This window comes from Salvelinus alpinus, chromosome 32, assembly GCF_045679555.1.
Source record: "Salvelinus alpinus chromosome 32, SLU_Salpinus.1, whole genome shotgun sequence".
NCBI classification, from domain to species: Eukaryota; Metazoa; Chordata; class Actinopteri; order Salmoniformes; family Salmonidae; genus Salvelinus; species Salvelinus alpinus.
In genome coordinates, this window is record NC_092117.1 from 16,907,928 (window position 1) to 16,932,909 (window position 24,982).

General features: G+C 43.5%; 1 protein-coding gene across 1 annotated transcript in view; it reads left to right on the plus strand.

Moving 5' to 3' along the window:
* The first annotated feature begins 274 nt into the window (after positions 1 to 274).
* b3gat2 (beta-1,3-glucuronyltransferase 2 (glucuronosyltransferase S)) overlaps positions 275 to 24,982 on the plus strand; it is a 40,770-nt gene continuing 16,062 nt past the window's right edge. Inside the window, exons 1-2 of the mRNA XM_071380360.1 lie at positions 275 to 1,479; positions 24,575 to 24,719. Coding sequence (XP_071236461.1) covers positions 958 to 1,479; positions 24,575 to 24,719 — 667 coding nt within the window. The 5' untranslated portion in view covers positions 275 to 957. The remainder of the gene's footprint in view (positions 1,480 to 24,574; positions 24,720 to 24,982) is intronic.

Sequence of the window (24,982 nt, forward strand, 5' to 3'; positions counted from 1 at the left end):
CCTGCAACTAATCCACAATCTGAGACAGAGTCTATAGGCCTATACGTTTCCTGCTACAGGCTACTGGTTTACCTAGCTACCATATATATTTCTTTATCTCTTTTAATTGTAATGTTTGCTCAATTGGTCTGGTGAGGACAACCTGCAATTCAAATTCAAAGTCACGACAATAATTTAGAACCAAAGCAAACGTCTCTCCGTCTCTGTCTCTCTCTCGCTGTCTCTCTTTCTCTATCTCTCTCTCTCTCCAACTCTCTCTGTCTCTGTTGTTAGGGTGAGTTCATCTCCATCCTCAGCGGACACTGACGTGTTCCTCTAGCAGTATGACAAAGTATCCCTCCTTTTCCTCCCCTTTTCCTCCAGTCTCTCTTCGTCCATTCCAGTCTTCCCCGTCCGCTTTCTCTCCACATCGCAGTTTATCATCTCTCTGCACTGAAGCTCCCGCACCTGCTTCTCACCACTGCCCGCTAGACACCGACTCAACCAGCATCCAGCCCCGGGAATGATACCCTTTCTCCCGGACACTACGGGAGTAGAGGCCAGGGGATAGGTCTGCTTTTTGGTCTGTTTTATAAGCTATTTGTGGTTTATCGGAAAGGTTGTGGGCTGAAGGCATGTTAAGAGGGATTACCTATTGTTTTTAAGCGGTTCGCTTCGTTGCTCTGTTGTTCGAGGGATATGATCATCTCCACTTTTATCCGGGAAGAGACTCAGCAAACGGTCCCGACCCGACGCGGACGTGACTATGTTTTCATAACACTAAAGGGGATGAATTTTGAGATTTATGACAGTTTATTGGAGATAACAAGAAACAAAGTCCTCATGTCAAAATAATGGTCTTATGTGGTCATTAAAATTATTTTGGAGAGTGAAAATTGTCGCCGAACGTTCGAATAATGCTTGGGTGTGATGGAGTGAGGAGCACGGCTCAGATGTTTATCCCCTAACTTCGGCAAGATGAAATCGCTCTTCTACAGCCGCTTCTTCATCCTCCTGCCCTGGGTCCTCATCGTCATCATCATGATCCATATTGACACAAGGACGTCCGTCCGAAGTCCAGCCCTGGGCCGCGGAGGGGGTGCACATAGGCAAGACAGAACCAGCCCACCCCGGGCCAACCGCTCCGCTCTCCCGGTAATCTACGCCATCACCCCGACCTACAACCGGCCAGTCCAGAAAGCTGAACTTACCCGGCTCGCTAACACCTTCCGCCAGGTTCCTCGCTTCCACTGGATAGTAGTGGAGGACTCGAGTGTGCGCACGGAGCTGGTGGTGCGCTTTCTCGCCCGCTCGGGGATGCAGTACACACACCTGAACATCTTTACGCCCCGCCGGTTCAAACGTACCGGGATGCCCCGTGCTACTGAGCAGAGGAACACGGCTCTGTCGTGGCTGCGGTCGCATCGTTCCAGCAAGGACGTGGGGATAGTATTCTTCGCGGATGATGACAACACATACAGTCTGGAACTGTTTGAAGAGGTAATAATAAATCAACGACAGATACATAGCATGTCATTATCAACAGACCAAAGCTTAGGGACAGTTCGACATTTACTCGAAAATGCTTTAAAAAATGATTACCACCACAAATAACTATAACTGTAGCAACCCTGTATTAATAAACGTGGATATCTACCACTTCAGCATGGTTTTGTAGCACAGTAGATGCCATGCAGGGCTACTGAATAGAAGGTTGCGGGTTCAATGGTTCGCCGACCACCATGGACCACCAGCTCACTCTCTGTTCTTAACTCATTACACTATGAGCAGAGCACTCATTACACTATGAGCAGAGCGGGCTGCAGGCAATGATCAGCCAGGGGGAAATCCGATGTTCAACATATTATCATTACATTAAATACTGTATGTGCAACGAATTTTGCAACCAACAGTTTTCTGTGCCCATGCACCACACATGATCAATGAGCAACGGAAAACTGCATATGCTACACACCTCTAGTGCTTCATCATGGTTTGCGTTTTCAACACCGCAATCAAATAGAGTATGTCAATAACAAAAAAACAAAAAATACATCCCTCCCTACTCAGTATCAATGGCTTGGCTTTACAACCTCTGAACTTCATTAAACATTCTGGTGTTTTGTAACAGATGTCTCTTTCCATTCATCAAATGGCCATGGGCAGTTTGAATGCTGGAATTATATTAGAGTGGAGTGGATGAAAGTGTGCAGATAGTGTACAGGAGACTTGTGAAGTAGCCTACCTAATCAGGCTGATTGTGTTTCTGCCACTCATAAAGGGTAATACATTTGAAAAGTCAAATGGCAAATATTAAGGCTATATTGAAGCATTAGGTGGGTTCTAGGTCCTGGGTCAGCATCTAGGTTTGGCCTAGGGCCAATATTTTTCTGAGCTAATAGTTGGCGGGTCAAAACATAATTAGCATGATAGCAGCCCAATCCATACAGGCCCTCACTACAAACTGAACAAGATTTTAACACATCTGGTTAGTATATAATCAATGACAATAACATCATCATTTCGATCTGATTACACTGATAAAATGAACAATGGCTCTATTAAATTCGTTTTTTTATGTCAATTTCTCTGTGCATTGATTGCAGAAAATCAGCTTGCAATCAAGAGAACATGTAGCTCTCATAGCCTCAACAGAAAGGTGGATAATGAACATAGGAGTTTCGGGGAAGAATGGACACAGAAATATGCATTCTTACCATATTTCTCCAGTGTCAAACCAGTATCTTTTTGCAAATAATTAAGAAGTCCTCATGAATCTAAGCATAGCCTACTTTCAAAAGTTACCTTCACAACCAGAGGCCCGACCCAACACAGAAAAATGGAAGCTTCAACTGCTGGCTACTTGTCCATTGCTTAATTAGGCCGAACCCAACAACAGAAGGTAACAAGTGCTTCCCTAAACTCTGCCTGGGTTTAAACATATTCTCTTTTCAGAAAGTGAATCGCTGAAACAGACATAATAATAGTCATTTTTTGTCTCCTGGAATATAGAAGGCCGTGGCTCAGCCTCAAAATGGCATAGAGATGAAGCAAATATATCACCATATGCTTTGGAGTCGCAGCTTTCACAGGTATTATTTCTAGCATAAGGCATGTGTGATGTAGTGAACACTATGCCATAATCCAGTCCGTGTATTCGTACTGTGGGATTCCAGTTCCATGTTTTACAGGAGCCAGGCGGGGGGAGTGATATGCCATGTGAACTGTGTAATGCCAGGATACTTCTGAGTAAAGTTAAACTAAAGTATTCGAACGGCCGACCTCAGTTCTTATAAACATAAGCAATCTAAGCAACTGTGGATGTTACAGCATGTTTCTAGCATAGCCGAGCATCATTATAGAACGCTCTATGTAACTAGGTTCCTTTTTACTTGTTGATTTTCTAAATATAAAGCTAACAATAGGTAGGCTATCCTTTTTGCCCAGCTTTCTTTAACAAAGGGCATGGCATTCCCTCACCAGTCATATAGATGTCGCTAACCCTCACATAGCCTACCACCTTAATTCGAGACCTGGTTTTAACCAAACCTTTGACATACACAGAGATATTTAAGGAGTGCATGGTGACAGTAGGCCTATTGGTGGATTTGGCTACCAACTGAATCTGTGGATAGCATAATTGTGTTTGTCAAACAGGTAGGCCTACCTCTTATTTCTTAAATAGGAAGAAAAAGGCTTCAACAAAGCCCTCTTGTTGTTAGTGAAGGCAATTGTTGAAATTAATTAGGCCTACTCAACTTACTTTCAGCACCATTCGCTGTCCACCTCTGTTTGATTATGCCGCGGCCGCTGCTACAAAGCTGTCTGCTGCTTGCCTTATTAGCTCGTTGACTGTCTCCTGCACTCTCTTTTCTCATGAACTGAAGTTTAAATTTAACTTTTGCATTATTCAGGAAGGGTAACCTTCGGTTGGGACATTACTTTTGGATCATTTTGCATCACGGCTCCGAGATCATTATTATTTAAAAATTCTTAATATGTTTTTTTTAATGTGTGGTATAATTGCTAGTTAACACAAAATATCGTAATCAGTGACACGTGCAATGACACACCTGGCCTCTCTGCTGCCCATCACTTATTCCTCTATATTCTTATGGCTTTATATTGAAATTGGTGCAGATTTGAATGATTTTGTGTGTGGTATGGTTGCTAGTTAAGCTATTGGAGATCTGCACAAACCACTATTGTCACTATGGATGGAGGTCAGGATAGACTTGTAGACTATATTGACCTGTGGTAAAGCAAGCACAGAAAAGCATAGTGCATAAGGGAAGTACCAGAACACCTAGATAGGGGAGGCACCTGCAAGCAGATGAGAAAATGTGGATATATGGAAGAAATTATAAAGTAAAACCTGCTAAATGGGGAATGTAAACCAGGGAAAAAACGCACTGCCCTCCCCTGTGACCAATAAAAACAACATAACCCTCCTCAAAGCAAAAACAAAAGTTTGACAACCCACCCATATTTTGCCCCCACCCCAGTACATTTCAAACTGTCCCTTATCAGTTTGCTAATCTAATATAGGGGTAATCAGATAGCATATGTGTGCATTCAGACACCAGATATGGAAATGAGGCTGGGATATCCTGAAGGGCCGACTCTGGTCCTTGAGGGCCACTATGTGTGCAGGCTTTAGTTCCAGTACTGATTCTGGATGGAATAAAAACCTGCACTTACAAAGTACATTTCAAGTTCCTTGGTGTCCACATCACCAACAAACTAACATGGTCCAAGCACACCAAGACAGTCGTGAAGAGGGCACGACAAAACCTATTCTCAGGAGACTAAAAAGATTGGTGCCAAGCTTCCTGCCATCCAGGACCTATATACCAGGCGGTGTCAGAGGAAGGCCCGAAAAATTGTCAAAGACCCCAGTCACTCAAGTCGTAGACTGTTCTCTCTGCTACTGCACGGCAAGCGGTACTGGAGCGTCAAGTCTAGGTCCAAAAGGCTCCTTAACAGCTTCTACCCCCAAGCCATGAGACTGCTGAACAATTAATCAAATGGCCACCCGGACTATTTACATTTGTTTTTACACTGCCCGCTACTCGCTGTTTATTATCTATGCATAGTCACTTTACCCCTACCTACATGTACAAATTACCTCGACTAACCTGTACCCCTGCACATTGACTCGGTACCGGTACCCCCTGTATATATAGCCTTGTTGTTGTTATTTTATTGTGTTACTTTAAAAAAAAATAAGTACTTTAGTTTATTTAGTAAACATTTTCTTAACTCTATTTATTGAACTGCATTGTGGTACGTAAGCATTTCACAGTAAGGTCTACATCTGTTGTATTCGGAGCATGGGACAAATACAATTTGATTTGATTTGCCTATCACTTGTTTTGAGCGAGTCGTCTCTGTGGCTGTGTAATCTTCAATATAATTTCCTGTTGAAATAACCTGATCGACAGCAGGGGCTCGTCTCTCATTGATTGCTCCGGAGATAGGAAGCAAATAGGTTTTGCGTTGTGTGCGTGTGTGTGTGTGGGCTGGGGGGGAAAGGGAAAGAGGAGCATTGTACCCTCATCAACCAGTGATAACTTCAGATATGATGTGACTCACACAAGGCCACCTCAAACATTCTCTAAATGTATTCTAACCCCCTGCCATGCCACCAGTTCAACTGAGAATCAGGGTCCGTATGTATCAAGCAAGCATCTCAGAGTAGGAGTACTGATTGCTCCAGTATGAAGTTGTCCTTAGACACCGTTACACCCTTTATGATTTGTGGAGATGATCCTAAATCTTTGCCTAATGACAAAGTCTACCTAACAAGAGAAAGAACTGCTGACGCACAACCAATTTTAGAAATTGAACCTTTTCTAACCCTCAACAGTAAGTTGATACACCAAATGAGTTCCTATATCTATACAGTATACAGTATTTGTAAGGGACAGTGGTGACCCGTCATTCATTCACCTGTTTTGAGACCCACATTTTTAGCACAAAAAAAACAAAATATATATATGGTCACGCCCTGACCATAGAGAGCTTTTATTCTCTATGTTGGTTAGGTCTGGGGAGGGGGGGGTGATTAAGGGTGGGTTATCTAGGTGAATTCTATTTCTATGTTGGCCTAGTATGGTTCCCAATCACAGGCAGCTGTTTATCGTTGTCTCTGATTGGGGATCATATTTAGGTAGCCATTTCCTCATTGTGCTTTGTGGGATCTTGTCTATGTATAGTTGCCTGTGAGCATTATTTATAGCTTCACGTTTCGTTTGTTCGTTTTGTTCTTTGAAGTTTTCTTTTCCAAAATAAAGGATGGAAACATACCACGCTGCATCTTGGTCTACTCCTTATGACGAATGTGACATATATATATATATATGTATAAATAAATAAATAAATAAATAAAGATACATTGTTTTGGGGGCTTGCCTGTTTTACATGTTATTTTGGCATTAATACTTATCACATATCAATTTGCGAACAGTGCAAAAAAAAAATATATATATAATTGAGTTAATAAAGCCGCATACAAACATGGTCTCTTTTTTGTTTTCTTGAGTAATCAGCTCCAAAAGGCAGGTGTTTCAGCCTAGCTCAGTGCTTTATGTGGTGGTGGGGCGGGCCAGCAGAAAACAGGAGCATTGCGCCGTGATTAGCTCAGTGTTCTGTCACTCATTGGGACCTTACACAATAGCCAAACTTAAGTCCTTAGTAAGGGTAGACATCCAACGTTTCAGCCCTTTGGGTTCTGCCATAGTTATATTACAAGTGCCTTTCCAAGAAGGCTCAAGGTCATTGGCCACAGAAAGTACGTCAAATCACGTAGCTTTGATTGGACCGATCATGTCAACATCTTACTTTCACAATCTTAGCTAGCAATGATCATCATGAATCAAGTCTACTGGCAAATCCTGTTAAATCCTTGTCATATGAAGATAAATAATGAAGAGATAATATAGATATTTATTTTATTTAACCTTTATTTAACCAGGTAGGCTAGTTGACCACAAGTTCTCATTTGCAACTGCGACCTGGCCAAGATAAAGCATAGCAGTGTGAACAGACAACAACACAGAGTTACACATGGAGTAAACAATAAACAAGTCAATAACACAGTAGGGGAAAAAATGTGTCTATATACATTGTGTGCAAAAGGCATGAGGAGGTAGGCAATAAATAGGCCATAGGAGCGAATAATTACAATTTAGCAGATTAACACTGGGGTGATAAATCATCAGATGATCATGTGCAAGTAGAGATACTGGTGTGCAAAAGAGCAGAAAAGTAAATAAATAAGAACAGTATGGGGATGAGGTGGGTAAAGTGGGTGGGCTATATACCGATGGACTATGTACAGCTGCAGCGATCGGTTAGCTGCTCAGATAGCAGATGTTTAAAGTTGTTGAGGGAGATAAAAGTCTCCAACTTCAGAGATTTTTGCAATTCGTTCCAGTCGCAGGCAGCAGAGAACTGGAAGGAAAGGCGGCCAAATGAGGTTTTGGCTTTAGGGATGATCAGTGAGATACACCTGCTAGAGCGCGTGCTACGGGTGGGTGTTGCCATCGTGACCAGTGAACTGAGATAAGGCGGCGCTTTACCTAGCATGGACTTATAGATGACCTGGAGCCAGTGGGTCTGACGACGAACATGTAGCGAGGGCCAGCCGACTAGAGCATACAGGTCGCAGTGGTGGGTGGTATAAGGTGCTTTAGTAACAAAACGGATGGCACTGTGATAAACTGCATCCAGTTTGCTGAGTAGAGTATTGGAAGCTATTTTGTAGATGATATCGCCGAAGTCGAGGATCGGTAGGATAGTCAGTTTTACTAGGGTAAGTTTGGCGGCGTGAGAGAAGGAGGCTTTGTTGCGAAATGGAAAGCCGACTCTAGATTTGATTTTGGATTGGAGATGTTTGATATGAGTCCGGAAGGAGAGTTTACAGTCTAACCAGACACTTAGGTATTTGTAGTTGTCCACATATTCTAAGTCAGAGCCATCCAGAGTAGTGATGTTGGACAGGCGGGCAGGTGCAGGCAGCGATCGGTTGAAGAGCATGCATTTAGTTTTACTTGTATTTAAGAGCAGTTGGAGGACACGGAAGGAGAGTTGTATGGCATTGAAGCTCGCCTGGAGGGTTGTTAACACAGTGTCCAAAGAAGGGCCAGAAGTATACAGAATGGTGTTGTCTGCGTAGAGGTGGATCAGAGACTCACCAGCAGCAAGAGCGACATCATTGATGTATACAGAGAAGAGAGTCGGTCCAAGAACTGAAGGTATGGTGGGATTCGAAATGGTCGGTAATCTGTTTGTTGACTTGGCTTTCGAAGACCTTAGAAAGGCATGGTAGGATAGATATAGGTCTGTAGCAGTTTGGGTCAAGAGAGTGTCCCCCTTGAAGAGGGGGATGACCGCAGCTGCTTTCCAATCTTTGGGAATCTCAGACGACACGAAAGAGAGGTTGAACAGGCTAGTAATAGGGGTGGCAACAATTTCAGCAGATAATTTTAGAAAGAAAGCGTCCAGATTATCTAGCCCGGCTGATTTGTAGGGGTCCAGATTTTGCAGCTCTTTCAGAACATCAGCTGACTGGATTTGGGAGAAGGAGAAATGGGGAAGGCTTGGGAAAGTAGCTGTGGGGGGTGCAGTGCTGTTGACCGGGGTAGGGGTAGCTAGGTGGAAAGCATGGCCAGCCGTAGAAAAATGCTTATTGAAATTCTCAATTATAGTGGATTTGTCGGTGGTGACAGTGTTTCCTATCTTCAGTGCAGTGGGCAGCTGGGAGGAGATGTTCTTATTCTCCATGGACTTTACAGTGTCCCAGAACTTTTTTGAGTTTGTGTTGCAGGAAGCAAATTTCTGATTGAAAAAGCTAGCCTTGGCTTTTCTAAATGCCTGTGTATATTGGTTTCTAGCTTCCCTGAAAAGTTGCATATCACGGGGGCTGTTCGATGCTAATGCAGAACGCCATAGGATGTTTTTGTGTTGGTTAAGGGCAGTCAGGTCTGGAGAGAACCAAGGGCTATATCTGTTCCTGGTTCTAAATTTCTTGAATGGGGCATGCTTATTTAAGATGGTGAGGAAGGCATTTAAAAAAAAATAACCAGGCATCCTCTACTGACGGGATGAGATCAATATCCTTCCAGGATACCCCGGCCAGGTCGATTAGAAAGGCCTGCTCGCTGAAGTGTTTCAGGGAGCGTTTGACAGTGATGAGTGGAGGTCGTTTGACCGCTGACCCATTACGGATGCAGGCAATGAGGCAGTGATCGCTGAGATCTTGGTTGAAAACAGCAGAGGTGTATTTAGAGGGCAAGTTGGTTAGGATGATATCTATGAGGGTGCCCGTGTTTACGGCTTTGGGGTGGTACCTGGTAGGTTCATTGATAATTTGTGTGAGATTGAGGGCATCAAGCTTAGATTGTAGGATGGCTGGTGTGTTAAGCATGTTCCAGTGTAGGTCGCCTAGCAGCACGAGCTCTGAAGATAGATGGGGGGGCAATCAGTTCACATGTGGTCCAGAGCACAGCTGGGGGCAGAGGGTGGTCTATAGCAGGCGGCAACGGTGAGAGACTTGTTTTTAGAGAGGTGGATTTTTTTTAAAGTAGAAGTTCAAATTGTTTGGGAACAGACCTGGATAGTAGGACAGAACTCTGCAGGCTATCTTTGCAGTAGATTGCAACACCGCCCCCTTTGGACGTTCTATCTTGTCTGAAAATGTTGTAGTTTGGGATGAAAATGTCAGAATTTTTGGTGGCCTTCCTAAGCCAGGATTCAGACACGGCTAGAACATCCGGGTTGGCAGAGTGTGCTAAAGCAGTGAATAAAACAAACTTAGGCAGGAGGCTTCTAATGTTAACATGCATGAAACCAAGGCTATTACGGTTACAGAAGTCATCAAAAGAGAGCGCCTAGGCAATAGGAGTGGAGCTAGGCACTGCAGGGCCTGGATTCACCTCTACATCACCAGAGGAACAGAGGAAGAGTAGGATAAGGGTACGGCTAAAAGCTATGAGAATTGGTCATCTAGAACGTCTAGAACAGAGAGTAAAAGGAAGTTTCTGGGGGCGATAAAATACCTTCATGGTATAATGTACAGACAAAGGTATGGTAGGATGTGAATACAGTGGAGGTAAACCTAGGTATTGAGAGAGATATTGTCTCTAGAAACATCATTGAAACCAGGTGATGTCATCGCATATGTGGGTGGTGGAACTGAAAGGTTGGATAAGGTATAATGAGCAGGGCTAGAGGCTCTATAGTGAAATAAGCCAATAAACACTAACCAGAACAGCAATGGACAAGGCATATTGACATTAAGGAGAGGCATGCTTAGTCGAGTGATCATAAGGATCCAGTGAGTAGAGGTTGTTTGGGGTCACGGCGATTCAGACAGCTAGCCGGGCTATCGGTAGCAAGCTAGCATAGGATGGAGGTCTGTTTTTAGCCACCTCGTGCGTTTCCGTCGGTAGATTAGTGGGGTTCCGTGTGGTAGAGGGGATCAATCTAATTGGCAAAATAGATATAGTTATAGTGACCCAAGAAAAAATTGTCCGATAGACTTATTCAGATAGCAGCCGATAAGACAGCTAACGATTAGCGGGCCGCAGATGGGCGTTCGGGTAACGTCGTGACGGAGGTGCCAGTTGGATAACTCCCTCGGGCAGATAACGTCGGTAGTCATTCGTGAAGGCCCTGTGGGGCTCCGCATTGGCAGTAAAACGAGTCCGGATAGGTGATTGTAGCCCAGGAGTGGCTGATGGAACTCTTCAGCTGGCTGGCTCCGGAATAATTGATGTTTGCTCCGGGATTGACGTAAGCCAATAGTCACACGGGTAGCAGCTAGCTAGCTGCGAAGTCAAGGTGTAAATGTCCAGAGCTTGCGGTTGAAATCCGAGGATATGGAGAAAAATAGGTCCGGTATGTTCTGGTCTGAGTCGCGTTGTACAAAAGTGGCGATAGATTTTTGAGCTAAAGGAATAGCTGATGACCACAAACCATGGTTAGCTGAAATACTAACGTTAGCCAGTAAACTGGCTAGCTTCTGGGTAGCTTCTGGCTAGCTTCAGGCTAGCTTCTGGTTAGCTTCTGGTTAGCTTCTGGCTAGCTTCTATTGTGGATTTTCAGATTTGAGGTAAATAATACTTTTTTTTGTAATTGGTGAGGCGGGTTGCAGGAAAGTGTTTTGAAGTTCAGTTTTTGGAAAAAAATATATATAAAAGATATGTGAAGAAAGGTGTAAATATATATATATACGGGACATGACAAGACGAGGACAAAGGACGTCTGACTGCTACGCCATCTTGGAAAAATATGAATGAGAGTATGAAGAGTCTTGATGTTTCCAAACTTCTTCCATTTAAAATGATGGAGGCCACTGTGTTCTTGGGGACCTTCACTGCTGCAGATATTTTTTGGTACCCTTCCCCAGATCTGTGCCTCGACACAATCATGTCTCGGAGCTCTACACACAAAGCCTTCAACCTCATGGCCTGGTTTTTGCTCTGACATACACTGTCAACTGGGACTTTATATAGACAGTGTGTGTGCCTTTCCAAATCATGTCCAATCAATTGAATTTACCACAGGTGGACTCCAATCAAGTTGAAGAATCCTTTCAAGGATGATCAATGGAAAGCTCAAAATTGAGTCTTATAGCAAAGGGTCTGAATACTTATGTAAATATGGTATTTTTATTTGTTATTTTTATACATTTGCAAAAATGTATAAAAACCTGTTTTTGCTTAGTCATTATTGGGTATTATGTGTAGATTGATGAGAAAAACATATAATTGAATACATGTTAGATTAAGGCTATAACGTAACAAAATGTGGAAAAAGTCAAGGGATCTGAATACTTTCTGAATGCACTTTATTTTTGTAAATTATTGTTATTTATTTTTAAACATTTGGTCAGGGGCTCCCAAGCGGCCAGGGGCCCTAAGCGACCGCTTATGTCGGTTATGCCTAGGGCCAACCCTGCTACCTGCAGCTCCAAAGATAGGCCTGTGTAAAAATCTGTATTTTTATAGGCTGATAGTCAGCCTGCTCTCTCCACCTTGTCCAGGTCATTACAGAACTCACCTCCGTAGTAATAGTCTGTCATAGAGCATTAATGACCTGTCAAATTGTGGTAATAACATGTCAAACCTGTCATGTTGTTTATTTTAGCATGTCACAGATAGTGTAGCTGTCAAACCAAGGCTATTTATTTTCTCATAAAGCAGTTTTATATTCAAAATAAACAATATCAAGCTAGACCACAACAGAACTGGATTTGTAGAGTCAATGAGCAAAAGTAAACATTATGAAGAGCCTAGTATATTTAATCAATAAGGCCTGAGGGGTGTGGTATATGGCCAATATACCACGGCTAAGGGTTGTTCTTAGGCACGACGCACCGGGTATACTACAGCTTTCAGCCAATCAGCATTCAAGACTTGAACCACCAAGTTTATAAAGGGAAATAATGCACGCTCTAGAATGCCCTTCTTTTTACTGCTCTAATTACGTTGGTAACCAGTTTATAATAGCAATAAGGCACCTTGGGTGTTTGTGTTATATTGCTAATATATCATGGCTAAGGGCGTTGCGTTGTGCATAAGAAATGCCCTTAGCAATGGTATATTTAAGCAATAAGGCACGAGGGGGTGTGGTACTGTATATGGCCAATATACCACTCTAAGTGTTGTTTTAAGGCACGAGGGGGTGTGGTACTGTATATGGCCAATATACCACTCTAAGTGTTGTTTTAAGGCACGAGGGGGTGTGGTACTGTATATGGCCAATATACCACTCTAAGTGTTGTTTTAAGGCACGAGGGGGTGTGGTACTGTATATGGCCAATATACCACTCTAAGTGTTGTTTTAAGGCACGAGGGGGTGTGGTACTGTATATGGCCAATATACCACTCTAAGTGTTGTTCTATGGTACGACGCAACGCGGCCTTATTGCTATTACAGTATAAACTGGTTACCAACGTAATTGGAGTAGTACAGATAAATGTTTTGTCATACCCGTGGTATACGGTCTGATATACCATGCCTTTCGCCCAATCAGCATTGAGAGCTTGAACCAGCCAGTTTCTAATGGCATATAACACACCCCATTGGCCTTATTGCTTAAATAAAGCACAGTATATTTGCACGGTAGAATTCAATGGCTATAGTTATTTTTTATGTTTGAGATGCTTTTGAAAGCAAAAGTCGAATTGAAAACAGTATTGGTATTGTTTAATTCAATTTTCATAATAGCATTCTAGGGCTGATGGTTTGGCTAGCTAAACTAGCAAGTGTGTTTGTTTGGTTACCACGTCAACTACTGTAGCTATCTAGTTAACTTGCTAGCTACTTCAGTGGATGTTGAACACATTTCTACCGGCAAATGAGCACATTTCTTGTGTTAAATGTGTTAAATTATAGCCATGATAATCAGCTCGGGGCTCTGTGCGTTCTCTGGAAAACATTAGAATGCCTAGCCCTCATTGATTATCCCTTACATAATTAATAACACCACCATTTAATTACTGTGACTTAGTGAGTGAGTGGTGTCATTAGCCTTACTGATTTTAGAGTAGCTATTTGATCATCCTAGATGTTATTTCTCTCTTTTGTGTTAGGGACAGTTCGAAATATACTGGGGGGGGGGGGGGGGGGAGGGTTGTCAAACTTTTTTTGTGTGATATTTTTATTGGGCACAGGGGAGGGGAGTTCATTTTTTCCCTGGTTTACGTTCGCTCTTTTGCAGGTTTTACTTTATAATTTCTTCCATATATCCACATTTTCTCATATGCTTGCATGCACCTCCCCTATATCAATGGGGTTTTGTACATCCCTTATGCACTATGCTTTTCTGCACGTTAACTATTACTATGCCACAGGTCAATAGTCTACCAGTCTGTCTATCCTGCCCTCTATCCACCATTCATAGTGACAGTAGTAGTCGGTGGATCATTTGTCCGGACCTGAAATATGTTAACTAGCAATCATATAACACATAAACATTTATTCAAAGGTGCATCAATTTTCAATATGAATCCACAAGAACAAGTAGGAATAGCTGATAGGCAGTTGAGAGGCCAGGTGTGTCATTGTGCATGAAAGAACAGTGAGACACACAGTTCAAAAAGCTCCCCTATTGATCTTGTTTAGGGACAATACAATTATCCTACCAAGACTAGCCTACAACACCACAATGCAATGAATAACTTCATTACTGTTTTCAAGTGGGTACAACATTCTACTCTAGGCTGGAAACCGCAGTGAAAATGTCCTTTGAATAATGGTGCAAAAGCCCTGTGATTTGAATGTTTCATTCCATGTGGATCAGTTGTGGGTCTATTTTCAACAGTTTATAAGGTCTAGAAAGGGACAGTAGCAGCCCAGTCTGGCTGTATTTTAACTTCTGATAATGAGATGCTCTGTCTGTTGCAGACCATCATTCTCCCAAGTCGTCCTATAATAACGTGGCCACATATGCTCCCAGCAGGCCCAGTCATTCAGGAAGGCTTAACACGCGCTCTGCCTCCTCTCCAATCCCAGCGGCTTTTCCTCACGCACCTAGAACCTAATACTTCAATATAGCCTAAATATTTGTCATTTAACTGTATTACCTTTATATGCCTTCTATTTGAGGTAGATATGTACATGAAGGCAGGGTAAAGTGACTAGGCATAAGGATAGATAATAATAAGACTAAAATAAAGAACAGTGTACACTCCATAAACACAACCTGTCACAATGTTTTAATTTGATTAGGCTACTTCAAAAGTCCTGTAGGCTATCTGTGCACGTTCGTCCAAAATGTAATTCCAGCATCCAAACTGTGCAGCAGCCATTTGATGAATTGAAAGAGACATCTGTTACAAAACACTAAAAAGTTTAATGATATTCGGAGATTGTGAAGACAAGCCTTCAATACTGGCTAGGCCTGCAAGGTAGGGAGGGATATATTTTCTGTTTGTCAAGATTTACATAGTCTGTTTTATTGTGATGTATGAAAATGCAAACCATGATATTGAAGTGCCCGAAGTCGGTATATGCTTTACTTATTGGTTGTGTGGTGCATTGGTACAGAATCCTGTTGGTGGATAACTAGTTGCATATATTATATATAATTATAAATATAGCATCAAAATATAGAAAATCTGATTTCCCCCTAGCTGATCATTGTGTGCAGCCAGCTCTGATTGTTGTGTAATGAAACAGGCAGAGTGAGTAAGCTTGTCTGTGGTGGTCGGCGAACCCTCTACCTTCTGGCCCGTAGCCCTGCCTGGCATCGACTGTGCCACAAATGCATGCTGAAGTGGCAAAGTCAATATCCATGTTTATAAACACAGGGTCGCAACTGTTATTTTTATTTGTGGCCGTCAACATTATTTTTAGTAAATTTAATGAGGGGGGAGGGTGTGCAATTTTTTTTACAGTACAAGGGGAGGGTCATGTGAAAATAGTTTTTACGTTGAGGATGGGGGGGGTACATCTTTTTTTATGTCAACTACCAGCAAATTTCTAATGGTCCTTTATGTCTGAGTTTGAGAGGAAACCAGCTGGTAATGCTTTGCATGAAGAAAGAATTATTGAATGTTTTCTCTGTTATCAAGCATTAACAGGTCATGGCTCGGCACAATTCATTATGTGTGCAAGACATTCCACCAGCTTTGCTGCCTCAGAATGGAGTGTCAGCAAACAGAACCGTGCATATTTCACATGAATGCCCTGTGAGCTATCATAGCCTCTGGGTGAGTTTGCATTTTGCTCCAGGGCAGTGGGACGTTGTGAGCTAGTGGTAACAGCGTAACTGCAGCACCGTAGCCAATACTGAATTGCTCCCAAGTGTTTGGGTAAGCATAGTCTGCCAGTCCGTCAGTCAGAAATGTGCATTGGTCTGACTTAAAATTACTGCAACCAGACAGCTTGTCAAATAAAGCTGTTCACTCAAAGTCTTGAAGGAAATGGCAGGCCTATAGTCCTCAAATCACATGTGCCTAATACAACAGGTGTAGACTTAACCATGAAATGTTTGCTTGCGAGCCCTTCCCAACAATACAGAGTTAAAAAATACAAATAGTAACATGAGGAATAAAATACACAAGAATGGAGCTAAATACAGGAAGTACCAGTACCAGATCAATGTGGAGCTATATACAGGGAGTACCTGTTGCATGCGCACTTAAGGTAAGTGAGGAGTCAAACGCAGGAGAGCAGAAATGTCAGTGTAGCGTGTAACTTTTAATCAGGGCAAGTCCAAAACAAACACAGTCCAGTACAAATACCCAAAACCCAATGGGAACAAACAGTTCACCCGTAAGGCGTAGAACCACAACGCACCTTACTAAAATCACTACACGCAAAAATACACTGATGCAAGCCTCCACAAGCAACAAGAAAAAATAATCCCGCACAAACCTAAGCGGGGAAACAGGGTAAATATACACACAGAAATCAAAGCAAATGAAAACCAGGTGTGACAGAACCAAAGACAAAACAAACGGAAAAGGAAACATGGATCGGTGATGGCTAGTAGGCCGGCGACGCCGACCGCCGAGCCCCCCGAACAGGGAGAGGAGCCACCTTCGGTGGAAGTCGTGACAGTACCAGATCAATGTGCAGGGGTACGAGGTACTTGAGGTAGATATGTACATGAATGCAGGGTAACATGACTAGTCATAAGAATAGAGAACAATAAGAGTAAAATAAAGAACAGCGTACACTCTTAGAAAAAAAGGTGCTACTGTATCTAGAACCTTAAAGAGTTCTTCGGCTGTCACCATAGGAAAACCCTTTGAATAACCTTGTTTTGGTTGCAGGTAGAACCCGTTTGGGTTCCATGTAGAAACCTTTCTACAGAGGGTTCTACATGGAACCCAAAAAGGGTTTTACCTGGAGCCAAAAAGGGTTCTACCTGGAACGATAAAGGGTTCTCTTATGGGGACAGCCGAAGAACCATTTTGGATAAAAAAAATTAGAAGAAAGTAACAGCAGCATATGATGAGTGTAAAAGTGTGTTTGTATGTGTGTTTTTGTTGTGTTGGTATGAGTGTGTGTGTATGTGTGTTTGTGTTGTTGGCATGCATGTGTGTGTCTTGTGTGTGTGTGCGTACAGTATGTAGTGTATGTGAATATATGTGGGTTTTGTGTGAGAGTGTTTGTGTAGTGTGTGTATGTAGTGTGTATATATAGTCTTGTGAGTGTGCATAGAATCAGTGCAAGATAGGATCAGTGCAGATAGTCAAGGTAACCATTATTTAACTATTTTACAGTCTGATGGCTATGTAGCAGTCTTATGGTTTTGGGATAGAAGCTGTCTCTGAGCCTGTTGGTCAGAGAGCTGATGCTCTGGTATCGTTTGCCGGACGGTAGCAGAGTGAACATTCTACGGCAGGGATGGGCAACTCCAGTCCTCGGGGGCCTGATTGGTGTCACACTTTTTCCCCATCCCTATCTAACACAGCTGATTAAACTAATTGCATTCTAAACTGAAAATCATGGTTAGTTGATTATTGGAGTCAGGTGTGTTAGCTGCAGCTGGGGCAAAAGTGTGACACCAATCAGGCACCCGAGGACTGGAGTTACTCATCCCTGGTCTATGGCTTGGGTGGCTAAAGTCTTTGGTAATTATTTTGTCCTTCCTCTGACACCGCCTGATATAGAGGTCCTGGATGGCAGGGAGCTCAGCCCCAGTGATGTACTGCGTCATCTGTGGATCTGTTGGGGCGGTATGTGAATTGGAGTGGGTATACGGTATCTGGAATGATGGTGTTGATGTGAGCCATGACCAGCCTTTCAAAGCACTTCATAATTACAGATGCTACTGGGTGATAGGCACACGAGACGTGCTGGTAAAAGTGAGGTAGAACGTCCTACCAATTAATGAAAAGTGTCAAGGCTCAGGAGAAGACCCAGATGCAGACTGTTTCGAAGTAACAAAAGTTTATTACAAAAACAGGGGGGTAGGCAAACGACAGGTCAAGGGCAGGCAGAGGTCAGTAATCCAGAGCAGACCCCGAAAGGTACAGAACGGCAAGCAGGCTCAGGGTCAGGGCAGAAAGAATGGTCAAAACCGTGAAAACAGGAACTAGAGAAAGACAGGAGCAGGGGAAAAACGCTGGTAGGCTTGACGAGACAAAACAAACTGGCAACAGACAAACAGAGAACACAGGTATAAATACACTGGGGATAATGGGGAAGATGGGCGACACCTGGAGGGGGGTGGAGACAATCACGAAGACAGGTGAAACAGATCAGGGTGTGACAGAAAAGAATGGAACACAATTATGTCTCTCCCACCTCAACAAGGGTAGAAACTACAGTGAGGGAAAAAAGTATTTGATCCCCTGCTGATTTTGTACGTTTGCCCACTGACAAAGAAATTATCAGTCTATAATTTTAATGGTAGGTTTATTTGAACAGTGAGAGACAGAATAACAACAAAAATATCCAGAAAAATGCATGTCAAAAATGTTATAAATTGATTTGCATTTTAATGAGGGAAATAAGTATTTGACCCCTTCTCAATCAAAAAGATTTCTGGCTCCCAGGTGTCTTTCAGACAGGTAACGAACGGAGATTAGGAGCACACTCTTAAAGGGAGTGCTCCTAATCTCAGTTTCTTACCTGTATAAAAGATACCTGTCCACAGAAGCAATCAATCAATCAGATTCCAAACTCTCCACCATGGCCAAGACCAAAGAGCTCTCCAAGGATGTCAGGGACAAGATTGTAGACCTACACAAGGCTGGAATGGGCTACAAGACCATCGCCAAGCAGCTTGGTGAGAAGGTGACAACAGTTTCTGTGATTATTCGCAAATGGAAGAAACACAAAAGAACTGTCAATCTCCCTCAGCCTGGGGCTCCATGCAAGATCTCACCTCGTGGAGTTGCAATGATCATGAGAACGGTGAGGAATCAGCCCAGAACTACACAGGAGGATCTTGTCAATGATCTCAAGGCAGCTGGGACCATAGTCATCAAGAAAACAATTGGTAACACACTATGCCGTGAAGGACTGAAATCCTGCAGCGCCCGCAAGGTCCCCCTGCTCAAGAAAGCACATATACATGCCCGTCTGAAGTTTGCCAATGAACATCTGAATGATTCAGAGGACAACTGGGTGAACGTGTTGTGGTCAGATGAGACCAAAATGGAGTTCTTTGGCATCAACCCAACTTGCCGTGTTTGGAGGAGGAGGAATGCTGCCTATGACCCCAAGAAACCATCCCCACCGTCAAACATGGAGGTGGAAACATTATGCTTGGGGGTGTTTTTCTGCTAAAGGGACAGGACAACTTCACCGCATCAAAGGGACGATGGACGGGGCCATGTACCGTCAAATCTTGGGTGAAAACCTCCTTCCCTCAGCCAGGGTATTGAAAATGGGTCGTGGATGGGTATTCCAGCATGACAATGACCCAAAACACACGGCCAAGGCAACAAAGGAGTGGCTCAAGAAGAAGCACATTAAGGTCCTGGAGTGGCCTAGCCAGTCTCCAGACCTTAATCCCATAGAAAATCTGTGGAGGGAGCTGAAGGTTCGAGTTGCCAAACGTCAGCCTCGAAACCTTAATGACTTGAAGAAGATCTGCAAAGAGGAGTGGGACAAAATCCCTCCTGAGATGTGTGCAAACCTGGTGGCCAACTACAAGAAACGTCTGACCTCTGTGATTGCCAACAAGGGTTTTGCCACCAAGTACTAAGTCATGTTTTGCAGAGGGGTCAAATACTTATTTCCCTCATTAAAATGCAAATCAATTCATAACATTTTTGACATGCGTTTTTCTGGATTTTTTTGTTGATATTCTGTCTCTCACTGTTCAAATAAACCTACCATTAAAATTATAGACTGATCATTTCTTTGTCAGTGGGCAAACGTACAAAATCAGCAGGGGATCAAATACTTTTTTCCCTCACTGTATGTTCTGAAATGAGCAGACTATTAATTGGTGTGGAAGATAGGCCTACATACTTAAGATAGGTCTACATACTTAAGGATAGGTCTACATACTTAAGGATAGGTCTACATACTTGGACTTGAACTACACTGACACATTGCCAGGACAAATTCAATCAATGGCCATGGTTTCATAGTGTTCAGTAGGCCCCTAGAAAGGGAACAAAGGAACCGCAAGAAAGAGAGGAAGAGCAAAATCTGAAATCCAATTCCATCAAACCCATGTGAGCAATTATCATAATTACATACTAGAGGGTTTTTTCTCTGTCTGGGAACTGAAGCAGAAAGGAGAGAATCCCACAGATAGAAATTGGCTGTGTCTGAGTAGGTGGTGGAGAGGAGGAGGGGGAGAAGGAAGGGGAAGGAAAGAGAAAAGGTAGTGTAGTGAAGAAGAGAGGGTGGTGAGAAAGATGGAGCAGGTGTGAGAGAGGTGAAGAGCGTAGAACAGGGCGTGAGAACAGACACTTGATTTTACACTAGCTCTGGTTACTCATTACTGCACTGGCACACCCCTTCTATTCTCCCGCGCTGTCTCCTCTCCACTCTCCTTCTCTCTTTTCCTTATTTCTGGATCCGTTCCTCTCTCATCTCCTCCCTGCTTTCCTTTTCCATCCTCTCCCACTCTTCTCTCTTTCCCTGTGTCCTCTTCTCTCTTCTCTCTTTCCTTGTGCCCTCTTCTCTCTTCTCTCACATCCTCTCATGTACTACCCTCTCCCTCTTTCTCTCCCTTCCTCTATTCCTCCCTCTCCTCATTTATTTCTCCACCCTCAGGAGCAGTGTGAGTCGTGAGTCTGTCAAAATGCTGGCATTGTCTACCCTCCAACCCTGAACCCACCCCCCGCCCCACACCCAGCTGCTTAGAAGGATGGAGACAGAAACGATGCCCTTAGAGCACAAACACACACCCACACACGCACACACGCACACACTTCATCATTCTTTCAGACACAGCAAACTCACCCCCAACGCCTTACACCAACCTGCGCACACACCATGTATCATTGCATCACCATTTCATAACCTCCTCATTTTCTCTCCTCTAATTTAATTCATCATTTTTTTTCTCCCTCTCTCTCTTTCATAGCCCCCGCTATGCATATTAATGACACATGGAGAAGGATTGATTAAAATCGCACCAAGGAAAGAGTGTATGAGCACACAATTAAATGACAGCTTATTCTCTGGGAGAGGAACACATTTATAATGGATTTATACTGTGTCATTAAAAATCCCATTGTATATGCATACAATTTACATATCACCTCCGTTAATATGGAGTAAACAAAAGCAGCCTAGACATTCACTGACTATGTTGCAACTCAATATTAGATAGATGACAGTGGCTCAAAATTAGATAGATGACATCTTAAATGGTAACCTGAGGTATTCTCCTATTCCCCTTGTCAAAAGTTCACTCCGAAATCCACAGACGATGTAATTGACATTACACTGCCCTTTCCCATCTGGACAAGAGGAATACCTATGTAAGAATGCTGTTCATTGACTACAGCTCAGCCTTCAACACCATAGTACCCTCCAAGCTCATCATTAAGCTCGGGCCCTGGGTCTGAACCCCGCCCTGTGCAACTGGGTCCTGGACTTCCTGATGGGCCGCCGCCAGGTGGTGAAGGTAGGAAACAACACCTCCACTATGCTGACCCTCAACACAGGGGCCCCACAAGGGTGTGTGCTCAGCCACCTCCTTACTCACTCAATCATAAAGTTTGCAGACGACACAACAGTAGTAGGCCTGATTACCAAAAATGACGAGACAGCCTACAGGAAGGAGGTGAGGGCCCTGGCAGAGTGGTGCCAGGAAAATAACCTCTCCCCTCAACGTCAACAAAACTAAGGAGCTGATCGTAGACTTCAGGAGACAGTAGAGGGAGCACGCCCCCATCAACATCGATGGGACCGCAGTGGAGAAGGTGAAAAGTTCCTCAGCGTACACATCACTGACAATCTGAAATGGTCACACAGTGTGGGTGGACCATTTGGTAGAGAAGGCGCAACAGCGCCTCTTCAACCTCAGGAGGCTGAATAAATTAGTATTTGCCCCTAAGACCCTCACAAAGTTTTACAGATGCACCATTGAGAGCATCCTGTCGGTCTGTATCAATGCCTGGTACAGCAACTGCACCGCCCGCAACCGCAGGGCTCTCCAGACGGTGGTGCGGTCTGCCCAACGTATCACCGGGGACACACTGCCTGCCTTCCAGGACACCTACAGCACCCGATGTCACAGGAAGGCCAAAAAGATCTTCAAAGACATCAACCCCCCGTGCCACTGCCTGTTCACCCCGCTACTATCCAGAAGGCGAGGTCAGTACAGGTGCATCAAAGCTGGGACCTAGATAATGAAAAAGAGCTTCTATCTCAAGGCCATCAGACTGTTAAATAGCCATCACTATCCGGCCTCCACCCAGTACCCTGCCCTGAACTTAGTCACTGTCACTAGCTGGCTACCACCTGGTTACTGAACCCTGCACATTGGAGGCTGCTGCCCTATGTACATAGACATTGAATCACTGGCCACTTTAATAATGGAACACTGGACACTTTAATAATGTTTACATACTGTATTTTACTGTATTCTAGTCAATGCTACTCTGACATTGCTTGTCCTAATATTTATATATTTCTTAATTCCATTATTTTACTTTTAGATTTGTGTGTATTGTTGTGAATTGTTAGATACCACTGCACTGTTGGAGCTAGGAACACAAGTATTTCGCTACACCTGCAATAACATCTGCTAAATATGTGTATATGACCAATAAAATGTGATTTGATTTGATTATCCTTTAAGGTATGACCTTTTTCCTTACCACTCAGTCAAACAATGCCACTATGTGGAAAGTATACCTCCATTTCAGATAGAGACCAGGAACCCATCTACTGTGTCAAAATCCAATGTATGTCAATAATGGGATCTGGTTTCCTCGATGTCCCAAAACGCCAGCATAGAGCCAGTAGAGGTTATAGGTCACAAAGCAATTATTTTTTTGGTCTATTTTTAGAGCTTGAATTCTCTGCAGAGTGGATTCTTTCTGAAGGGTATTGACTATTTCTCTAGCACAGGTATTATACGGTTGATGTTGGTTTTGACAGTCTGGGTCCATGCCTGCAGAGGCTGGAGCTTTTAATCAATCTTTACAGTTCCCAGTTCTGCCTTTGCTTCTTCTCTGAGGCCCTGGTCCAATTGAACATTCGTTCTTCTTACCTCCCTTCCTTTTTTTAATCACTGATCTGTGTGTGATTGGATAGCAACCATCTCCGATCTTGGAGTGTCTAGTGGGTAGGACTATATGGGTACTATGGGGGTACTTTGTAATTAAGAATACGTTGGAAGAATTTTTAAGGATGTCTTTTAAACAACTGCTCCATCCCTACGTCTCCATTCATTTGAGGAATTATGCATATCCTAACAAGGGTCAGGATCTGGACGAAACATAATTAGAACCAAATGAATGTCGACTCATTTTTTGCTGCTACCCAGTGTCAACTATTTGATTCCTCCACAACTGTCTTCATCAGGCTACTCAGGTTAAAACCCCATCAAAGACCATTAAGGCTGGAAACGATGCTGTACCATAAGGCTAACATGAAGATTACACACGGGAACAGTAAACACTTTTCATCTCCGTTTTGATAGACTCGGCCAGTAGCCTTTGAAAAAAAACCCTGCAGGAAACAGAAAGGTGGGGAAGGGTTTTAGCCTCGCACATGCTCAAGGGGTACAGCATTTGAAGAGAAGACATCTAAGCTGTGTGCATGAGTAAAGGGGGAGAGAGAGAGAGAAAGGGAGAGAGAGCCTTCCCATCACTCCGTTGAAAGCTGGGAGGTAGAGAGGAGACATGAAAGATCTAGGCCCTGCCTTGACCGTTTGTGTGAAGAATCACACGGCGACATCGTCGCTCTGTAATCCCCAATACTGTCTTGTATGTTTTGCGCCATGAGTGACTTCCTTCAGGTGGTTTGAGGTTCTGAAAGGAGAATACCACTAGAATGGAAATCTATACTGGAAATTATGTATGAAATGTTACACACACACCAACAAACAAACAAATGAATGCATGCACACACACAAGCAAGCATATATACACACACACATAGTAACTATATACACACACACACCACACACACACACACTCACATGTGTTCCACACTCCAAGGCTAAACGCAATTTACACACTTACACACAAACAGTCTGGCTCTACCCTGCTGCCGGCTGTCTGTAATTAATTCACGGTGAAAATGTACCCGGGCCCCATTCTACTCTGCTATTTCATTTAGTGTAGGATCCAGTGAAGCAAGGAGTCTAGCCATGCTGATTTCTACCTTATCAGATTTCTTCAGATATTTCATCCGACGTTTGCCACCAAATAAATGTGGTTGTTGATCTACTTCACAGCTTGATTTGGGGAGGGCGGCGGTTCTACATATGGACACAGACGGTTCATCTCAAAAGTCTAAAACTGCCTCCTTGTCTGCTATCCTCTATCTACACTGATATGAACGAGCTGGAAAGGCCTGGAGCTAATTCACACCAAGAATCCTATTGCTTTGACCTCTACTGTTTTCGGATCAAAGTGCCTGTCTGTGTGGCCTATGGGCCTGTGTGTTTGTGTGTCTAACTCTCTCTCCCTCTCTGTTTCTCTAGATGCGTTCGACGCGGGGTGTGTCAGTGTGGCCGGTGGGGCTGGTCAGTGGGCGGAGGTACGAGCGCCCCATAGTGGAGAAGGGCAAAGTGGTGGGCTGGTACACTGGCTGGAGGCCCGACCGCCCCTTCGCCATCGACATGGCAGGTAAGAGCACATCTAATCATCTAGGGCAGAGGAACAGAACCCAGTGTTTTTTAAAATCTGGAATGCAGCCCAACATGGTGTTGTAAACTGCTTCACACTATTTATGGGCTCTTGTGTTTGCGGTGAGGAGTGGGCGACTGTTCTCGGTCTCTCTCTAAAAGGGTGCGTCAGGGAACGGTGCTTCTCAGCTGTAAGCACATCTAAAAGTAAAGTGGGATGCTGCTCACCACTTCAGCCTTCTCTCTCTCCCTCTCTCTCTCTTT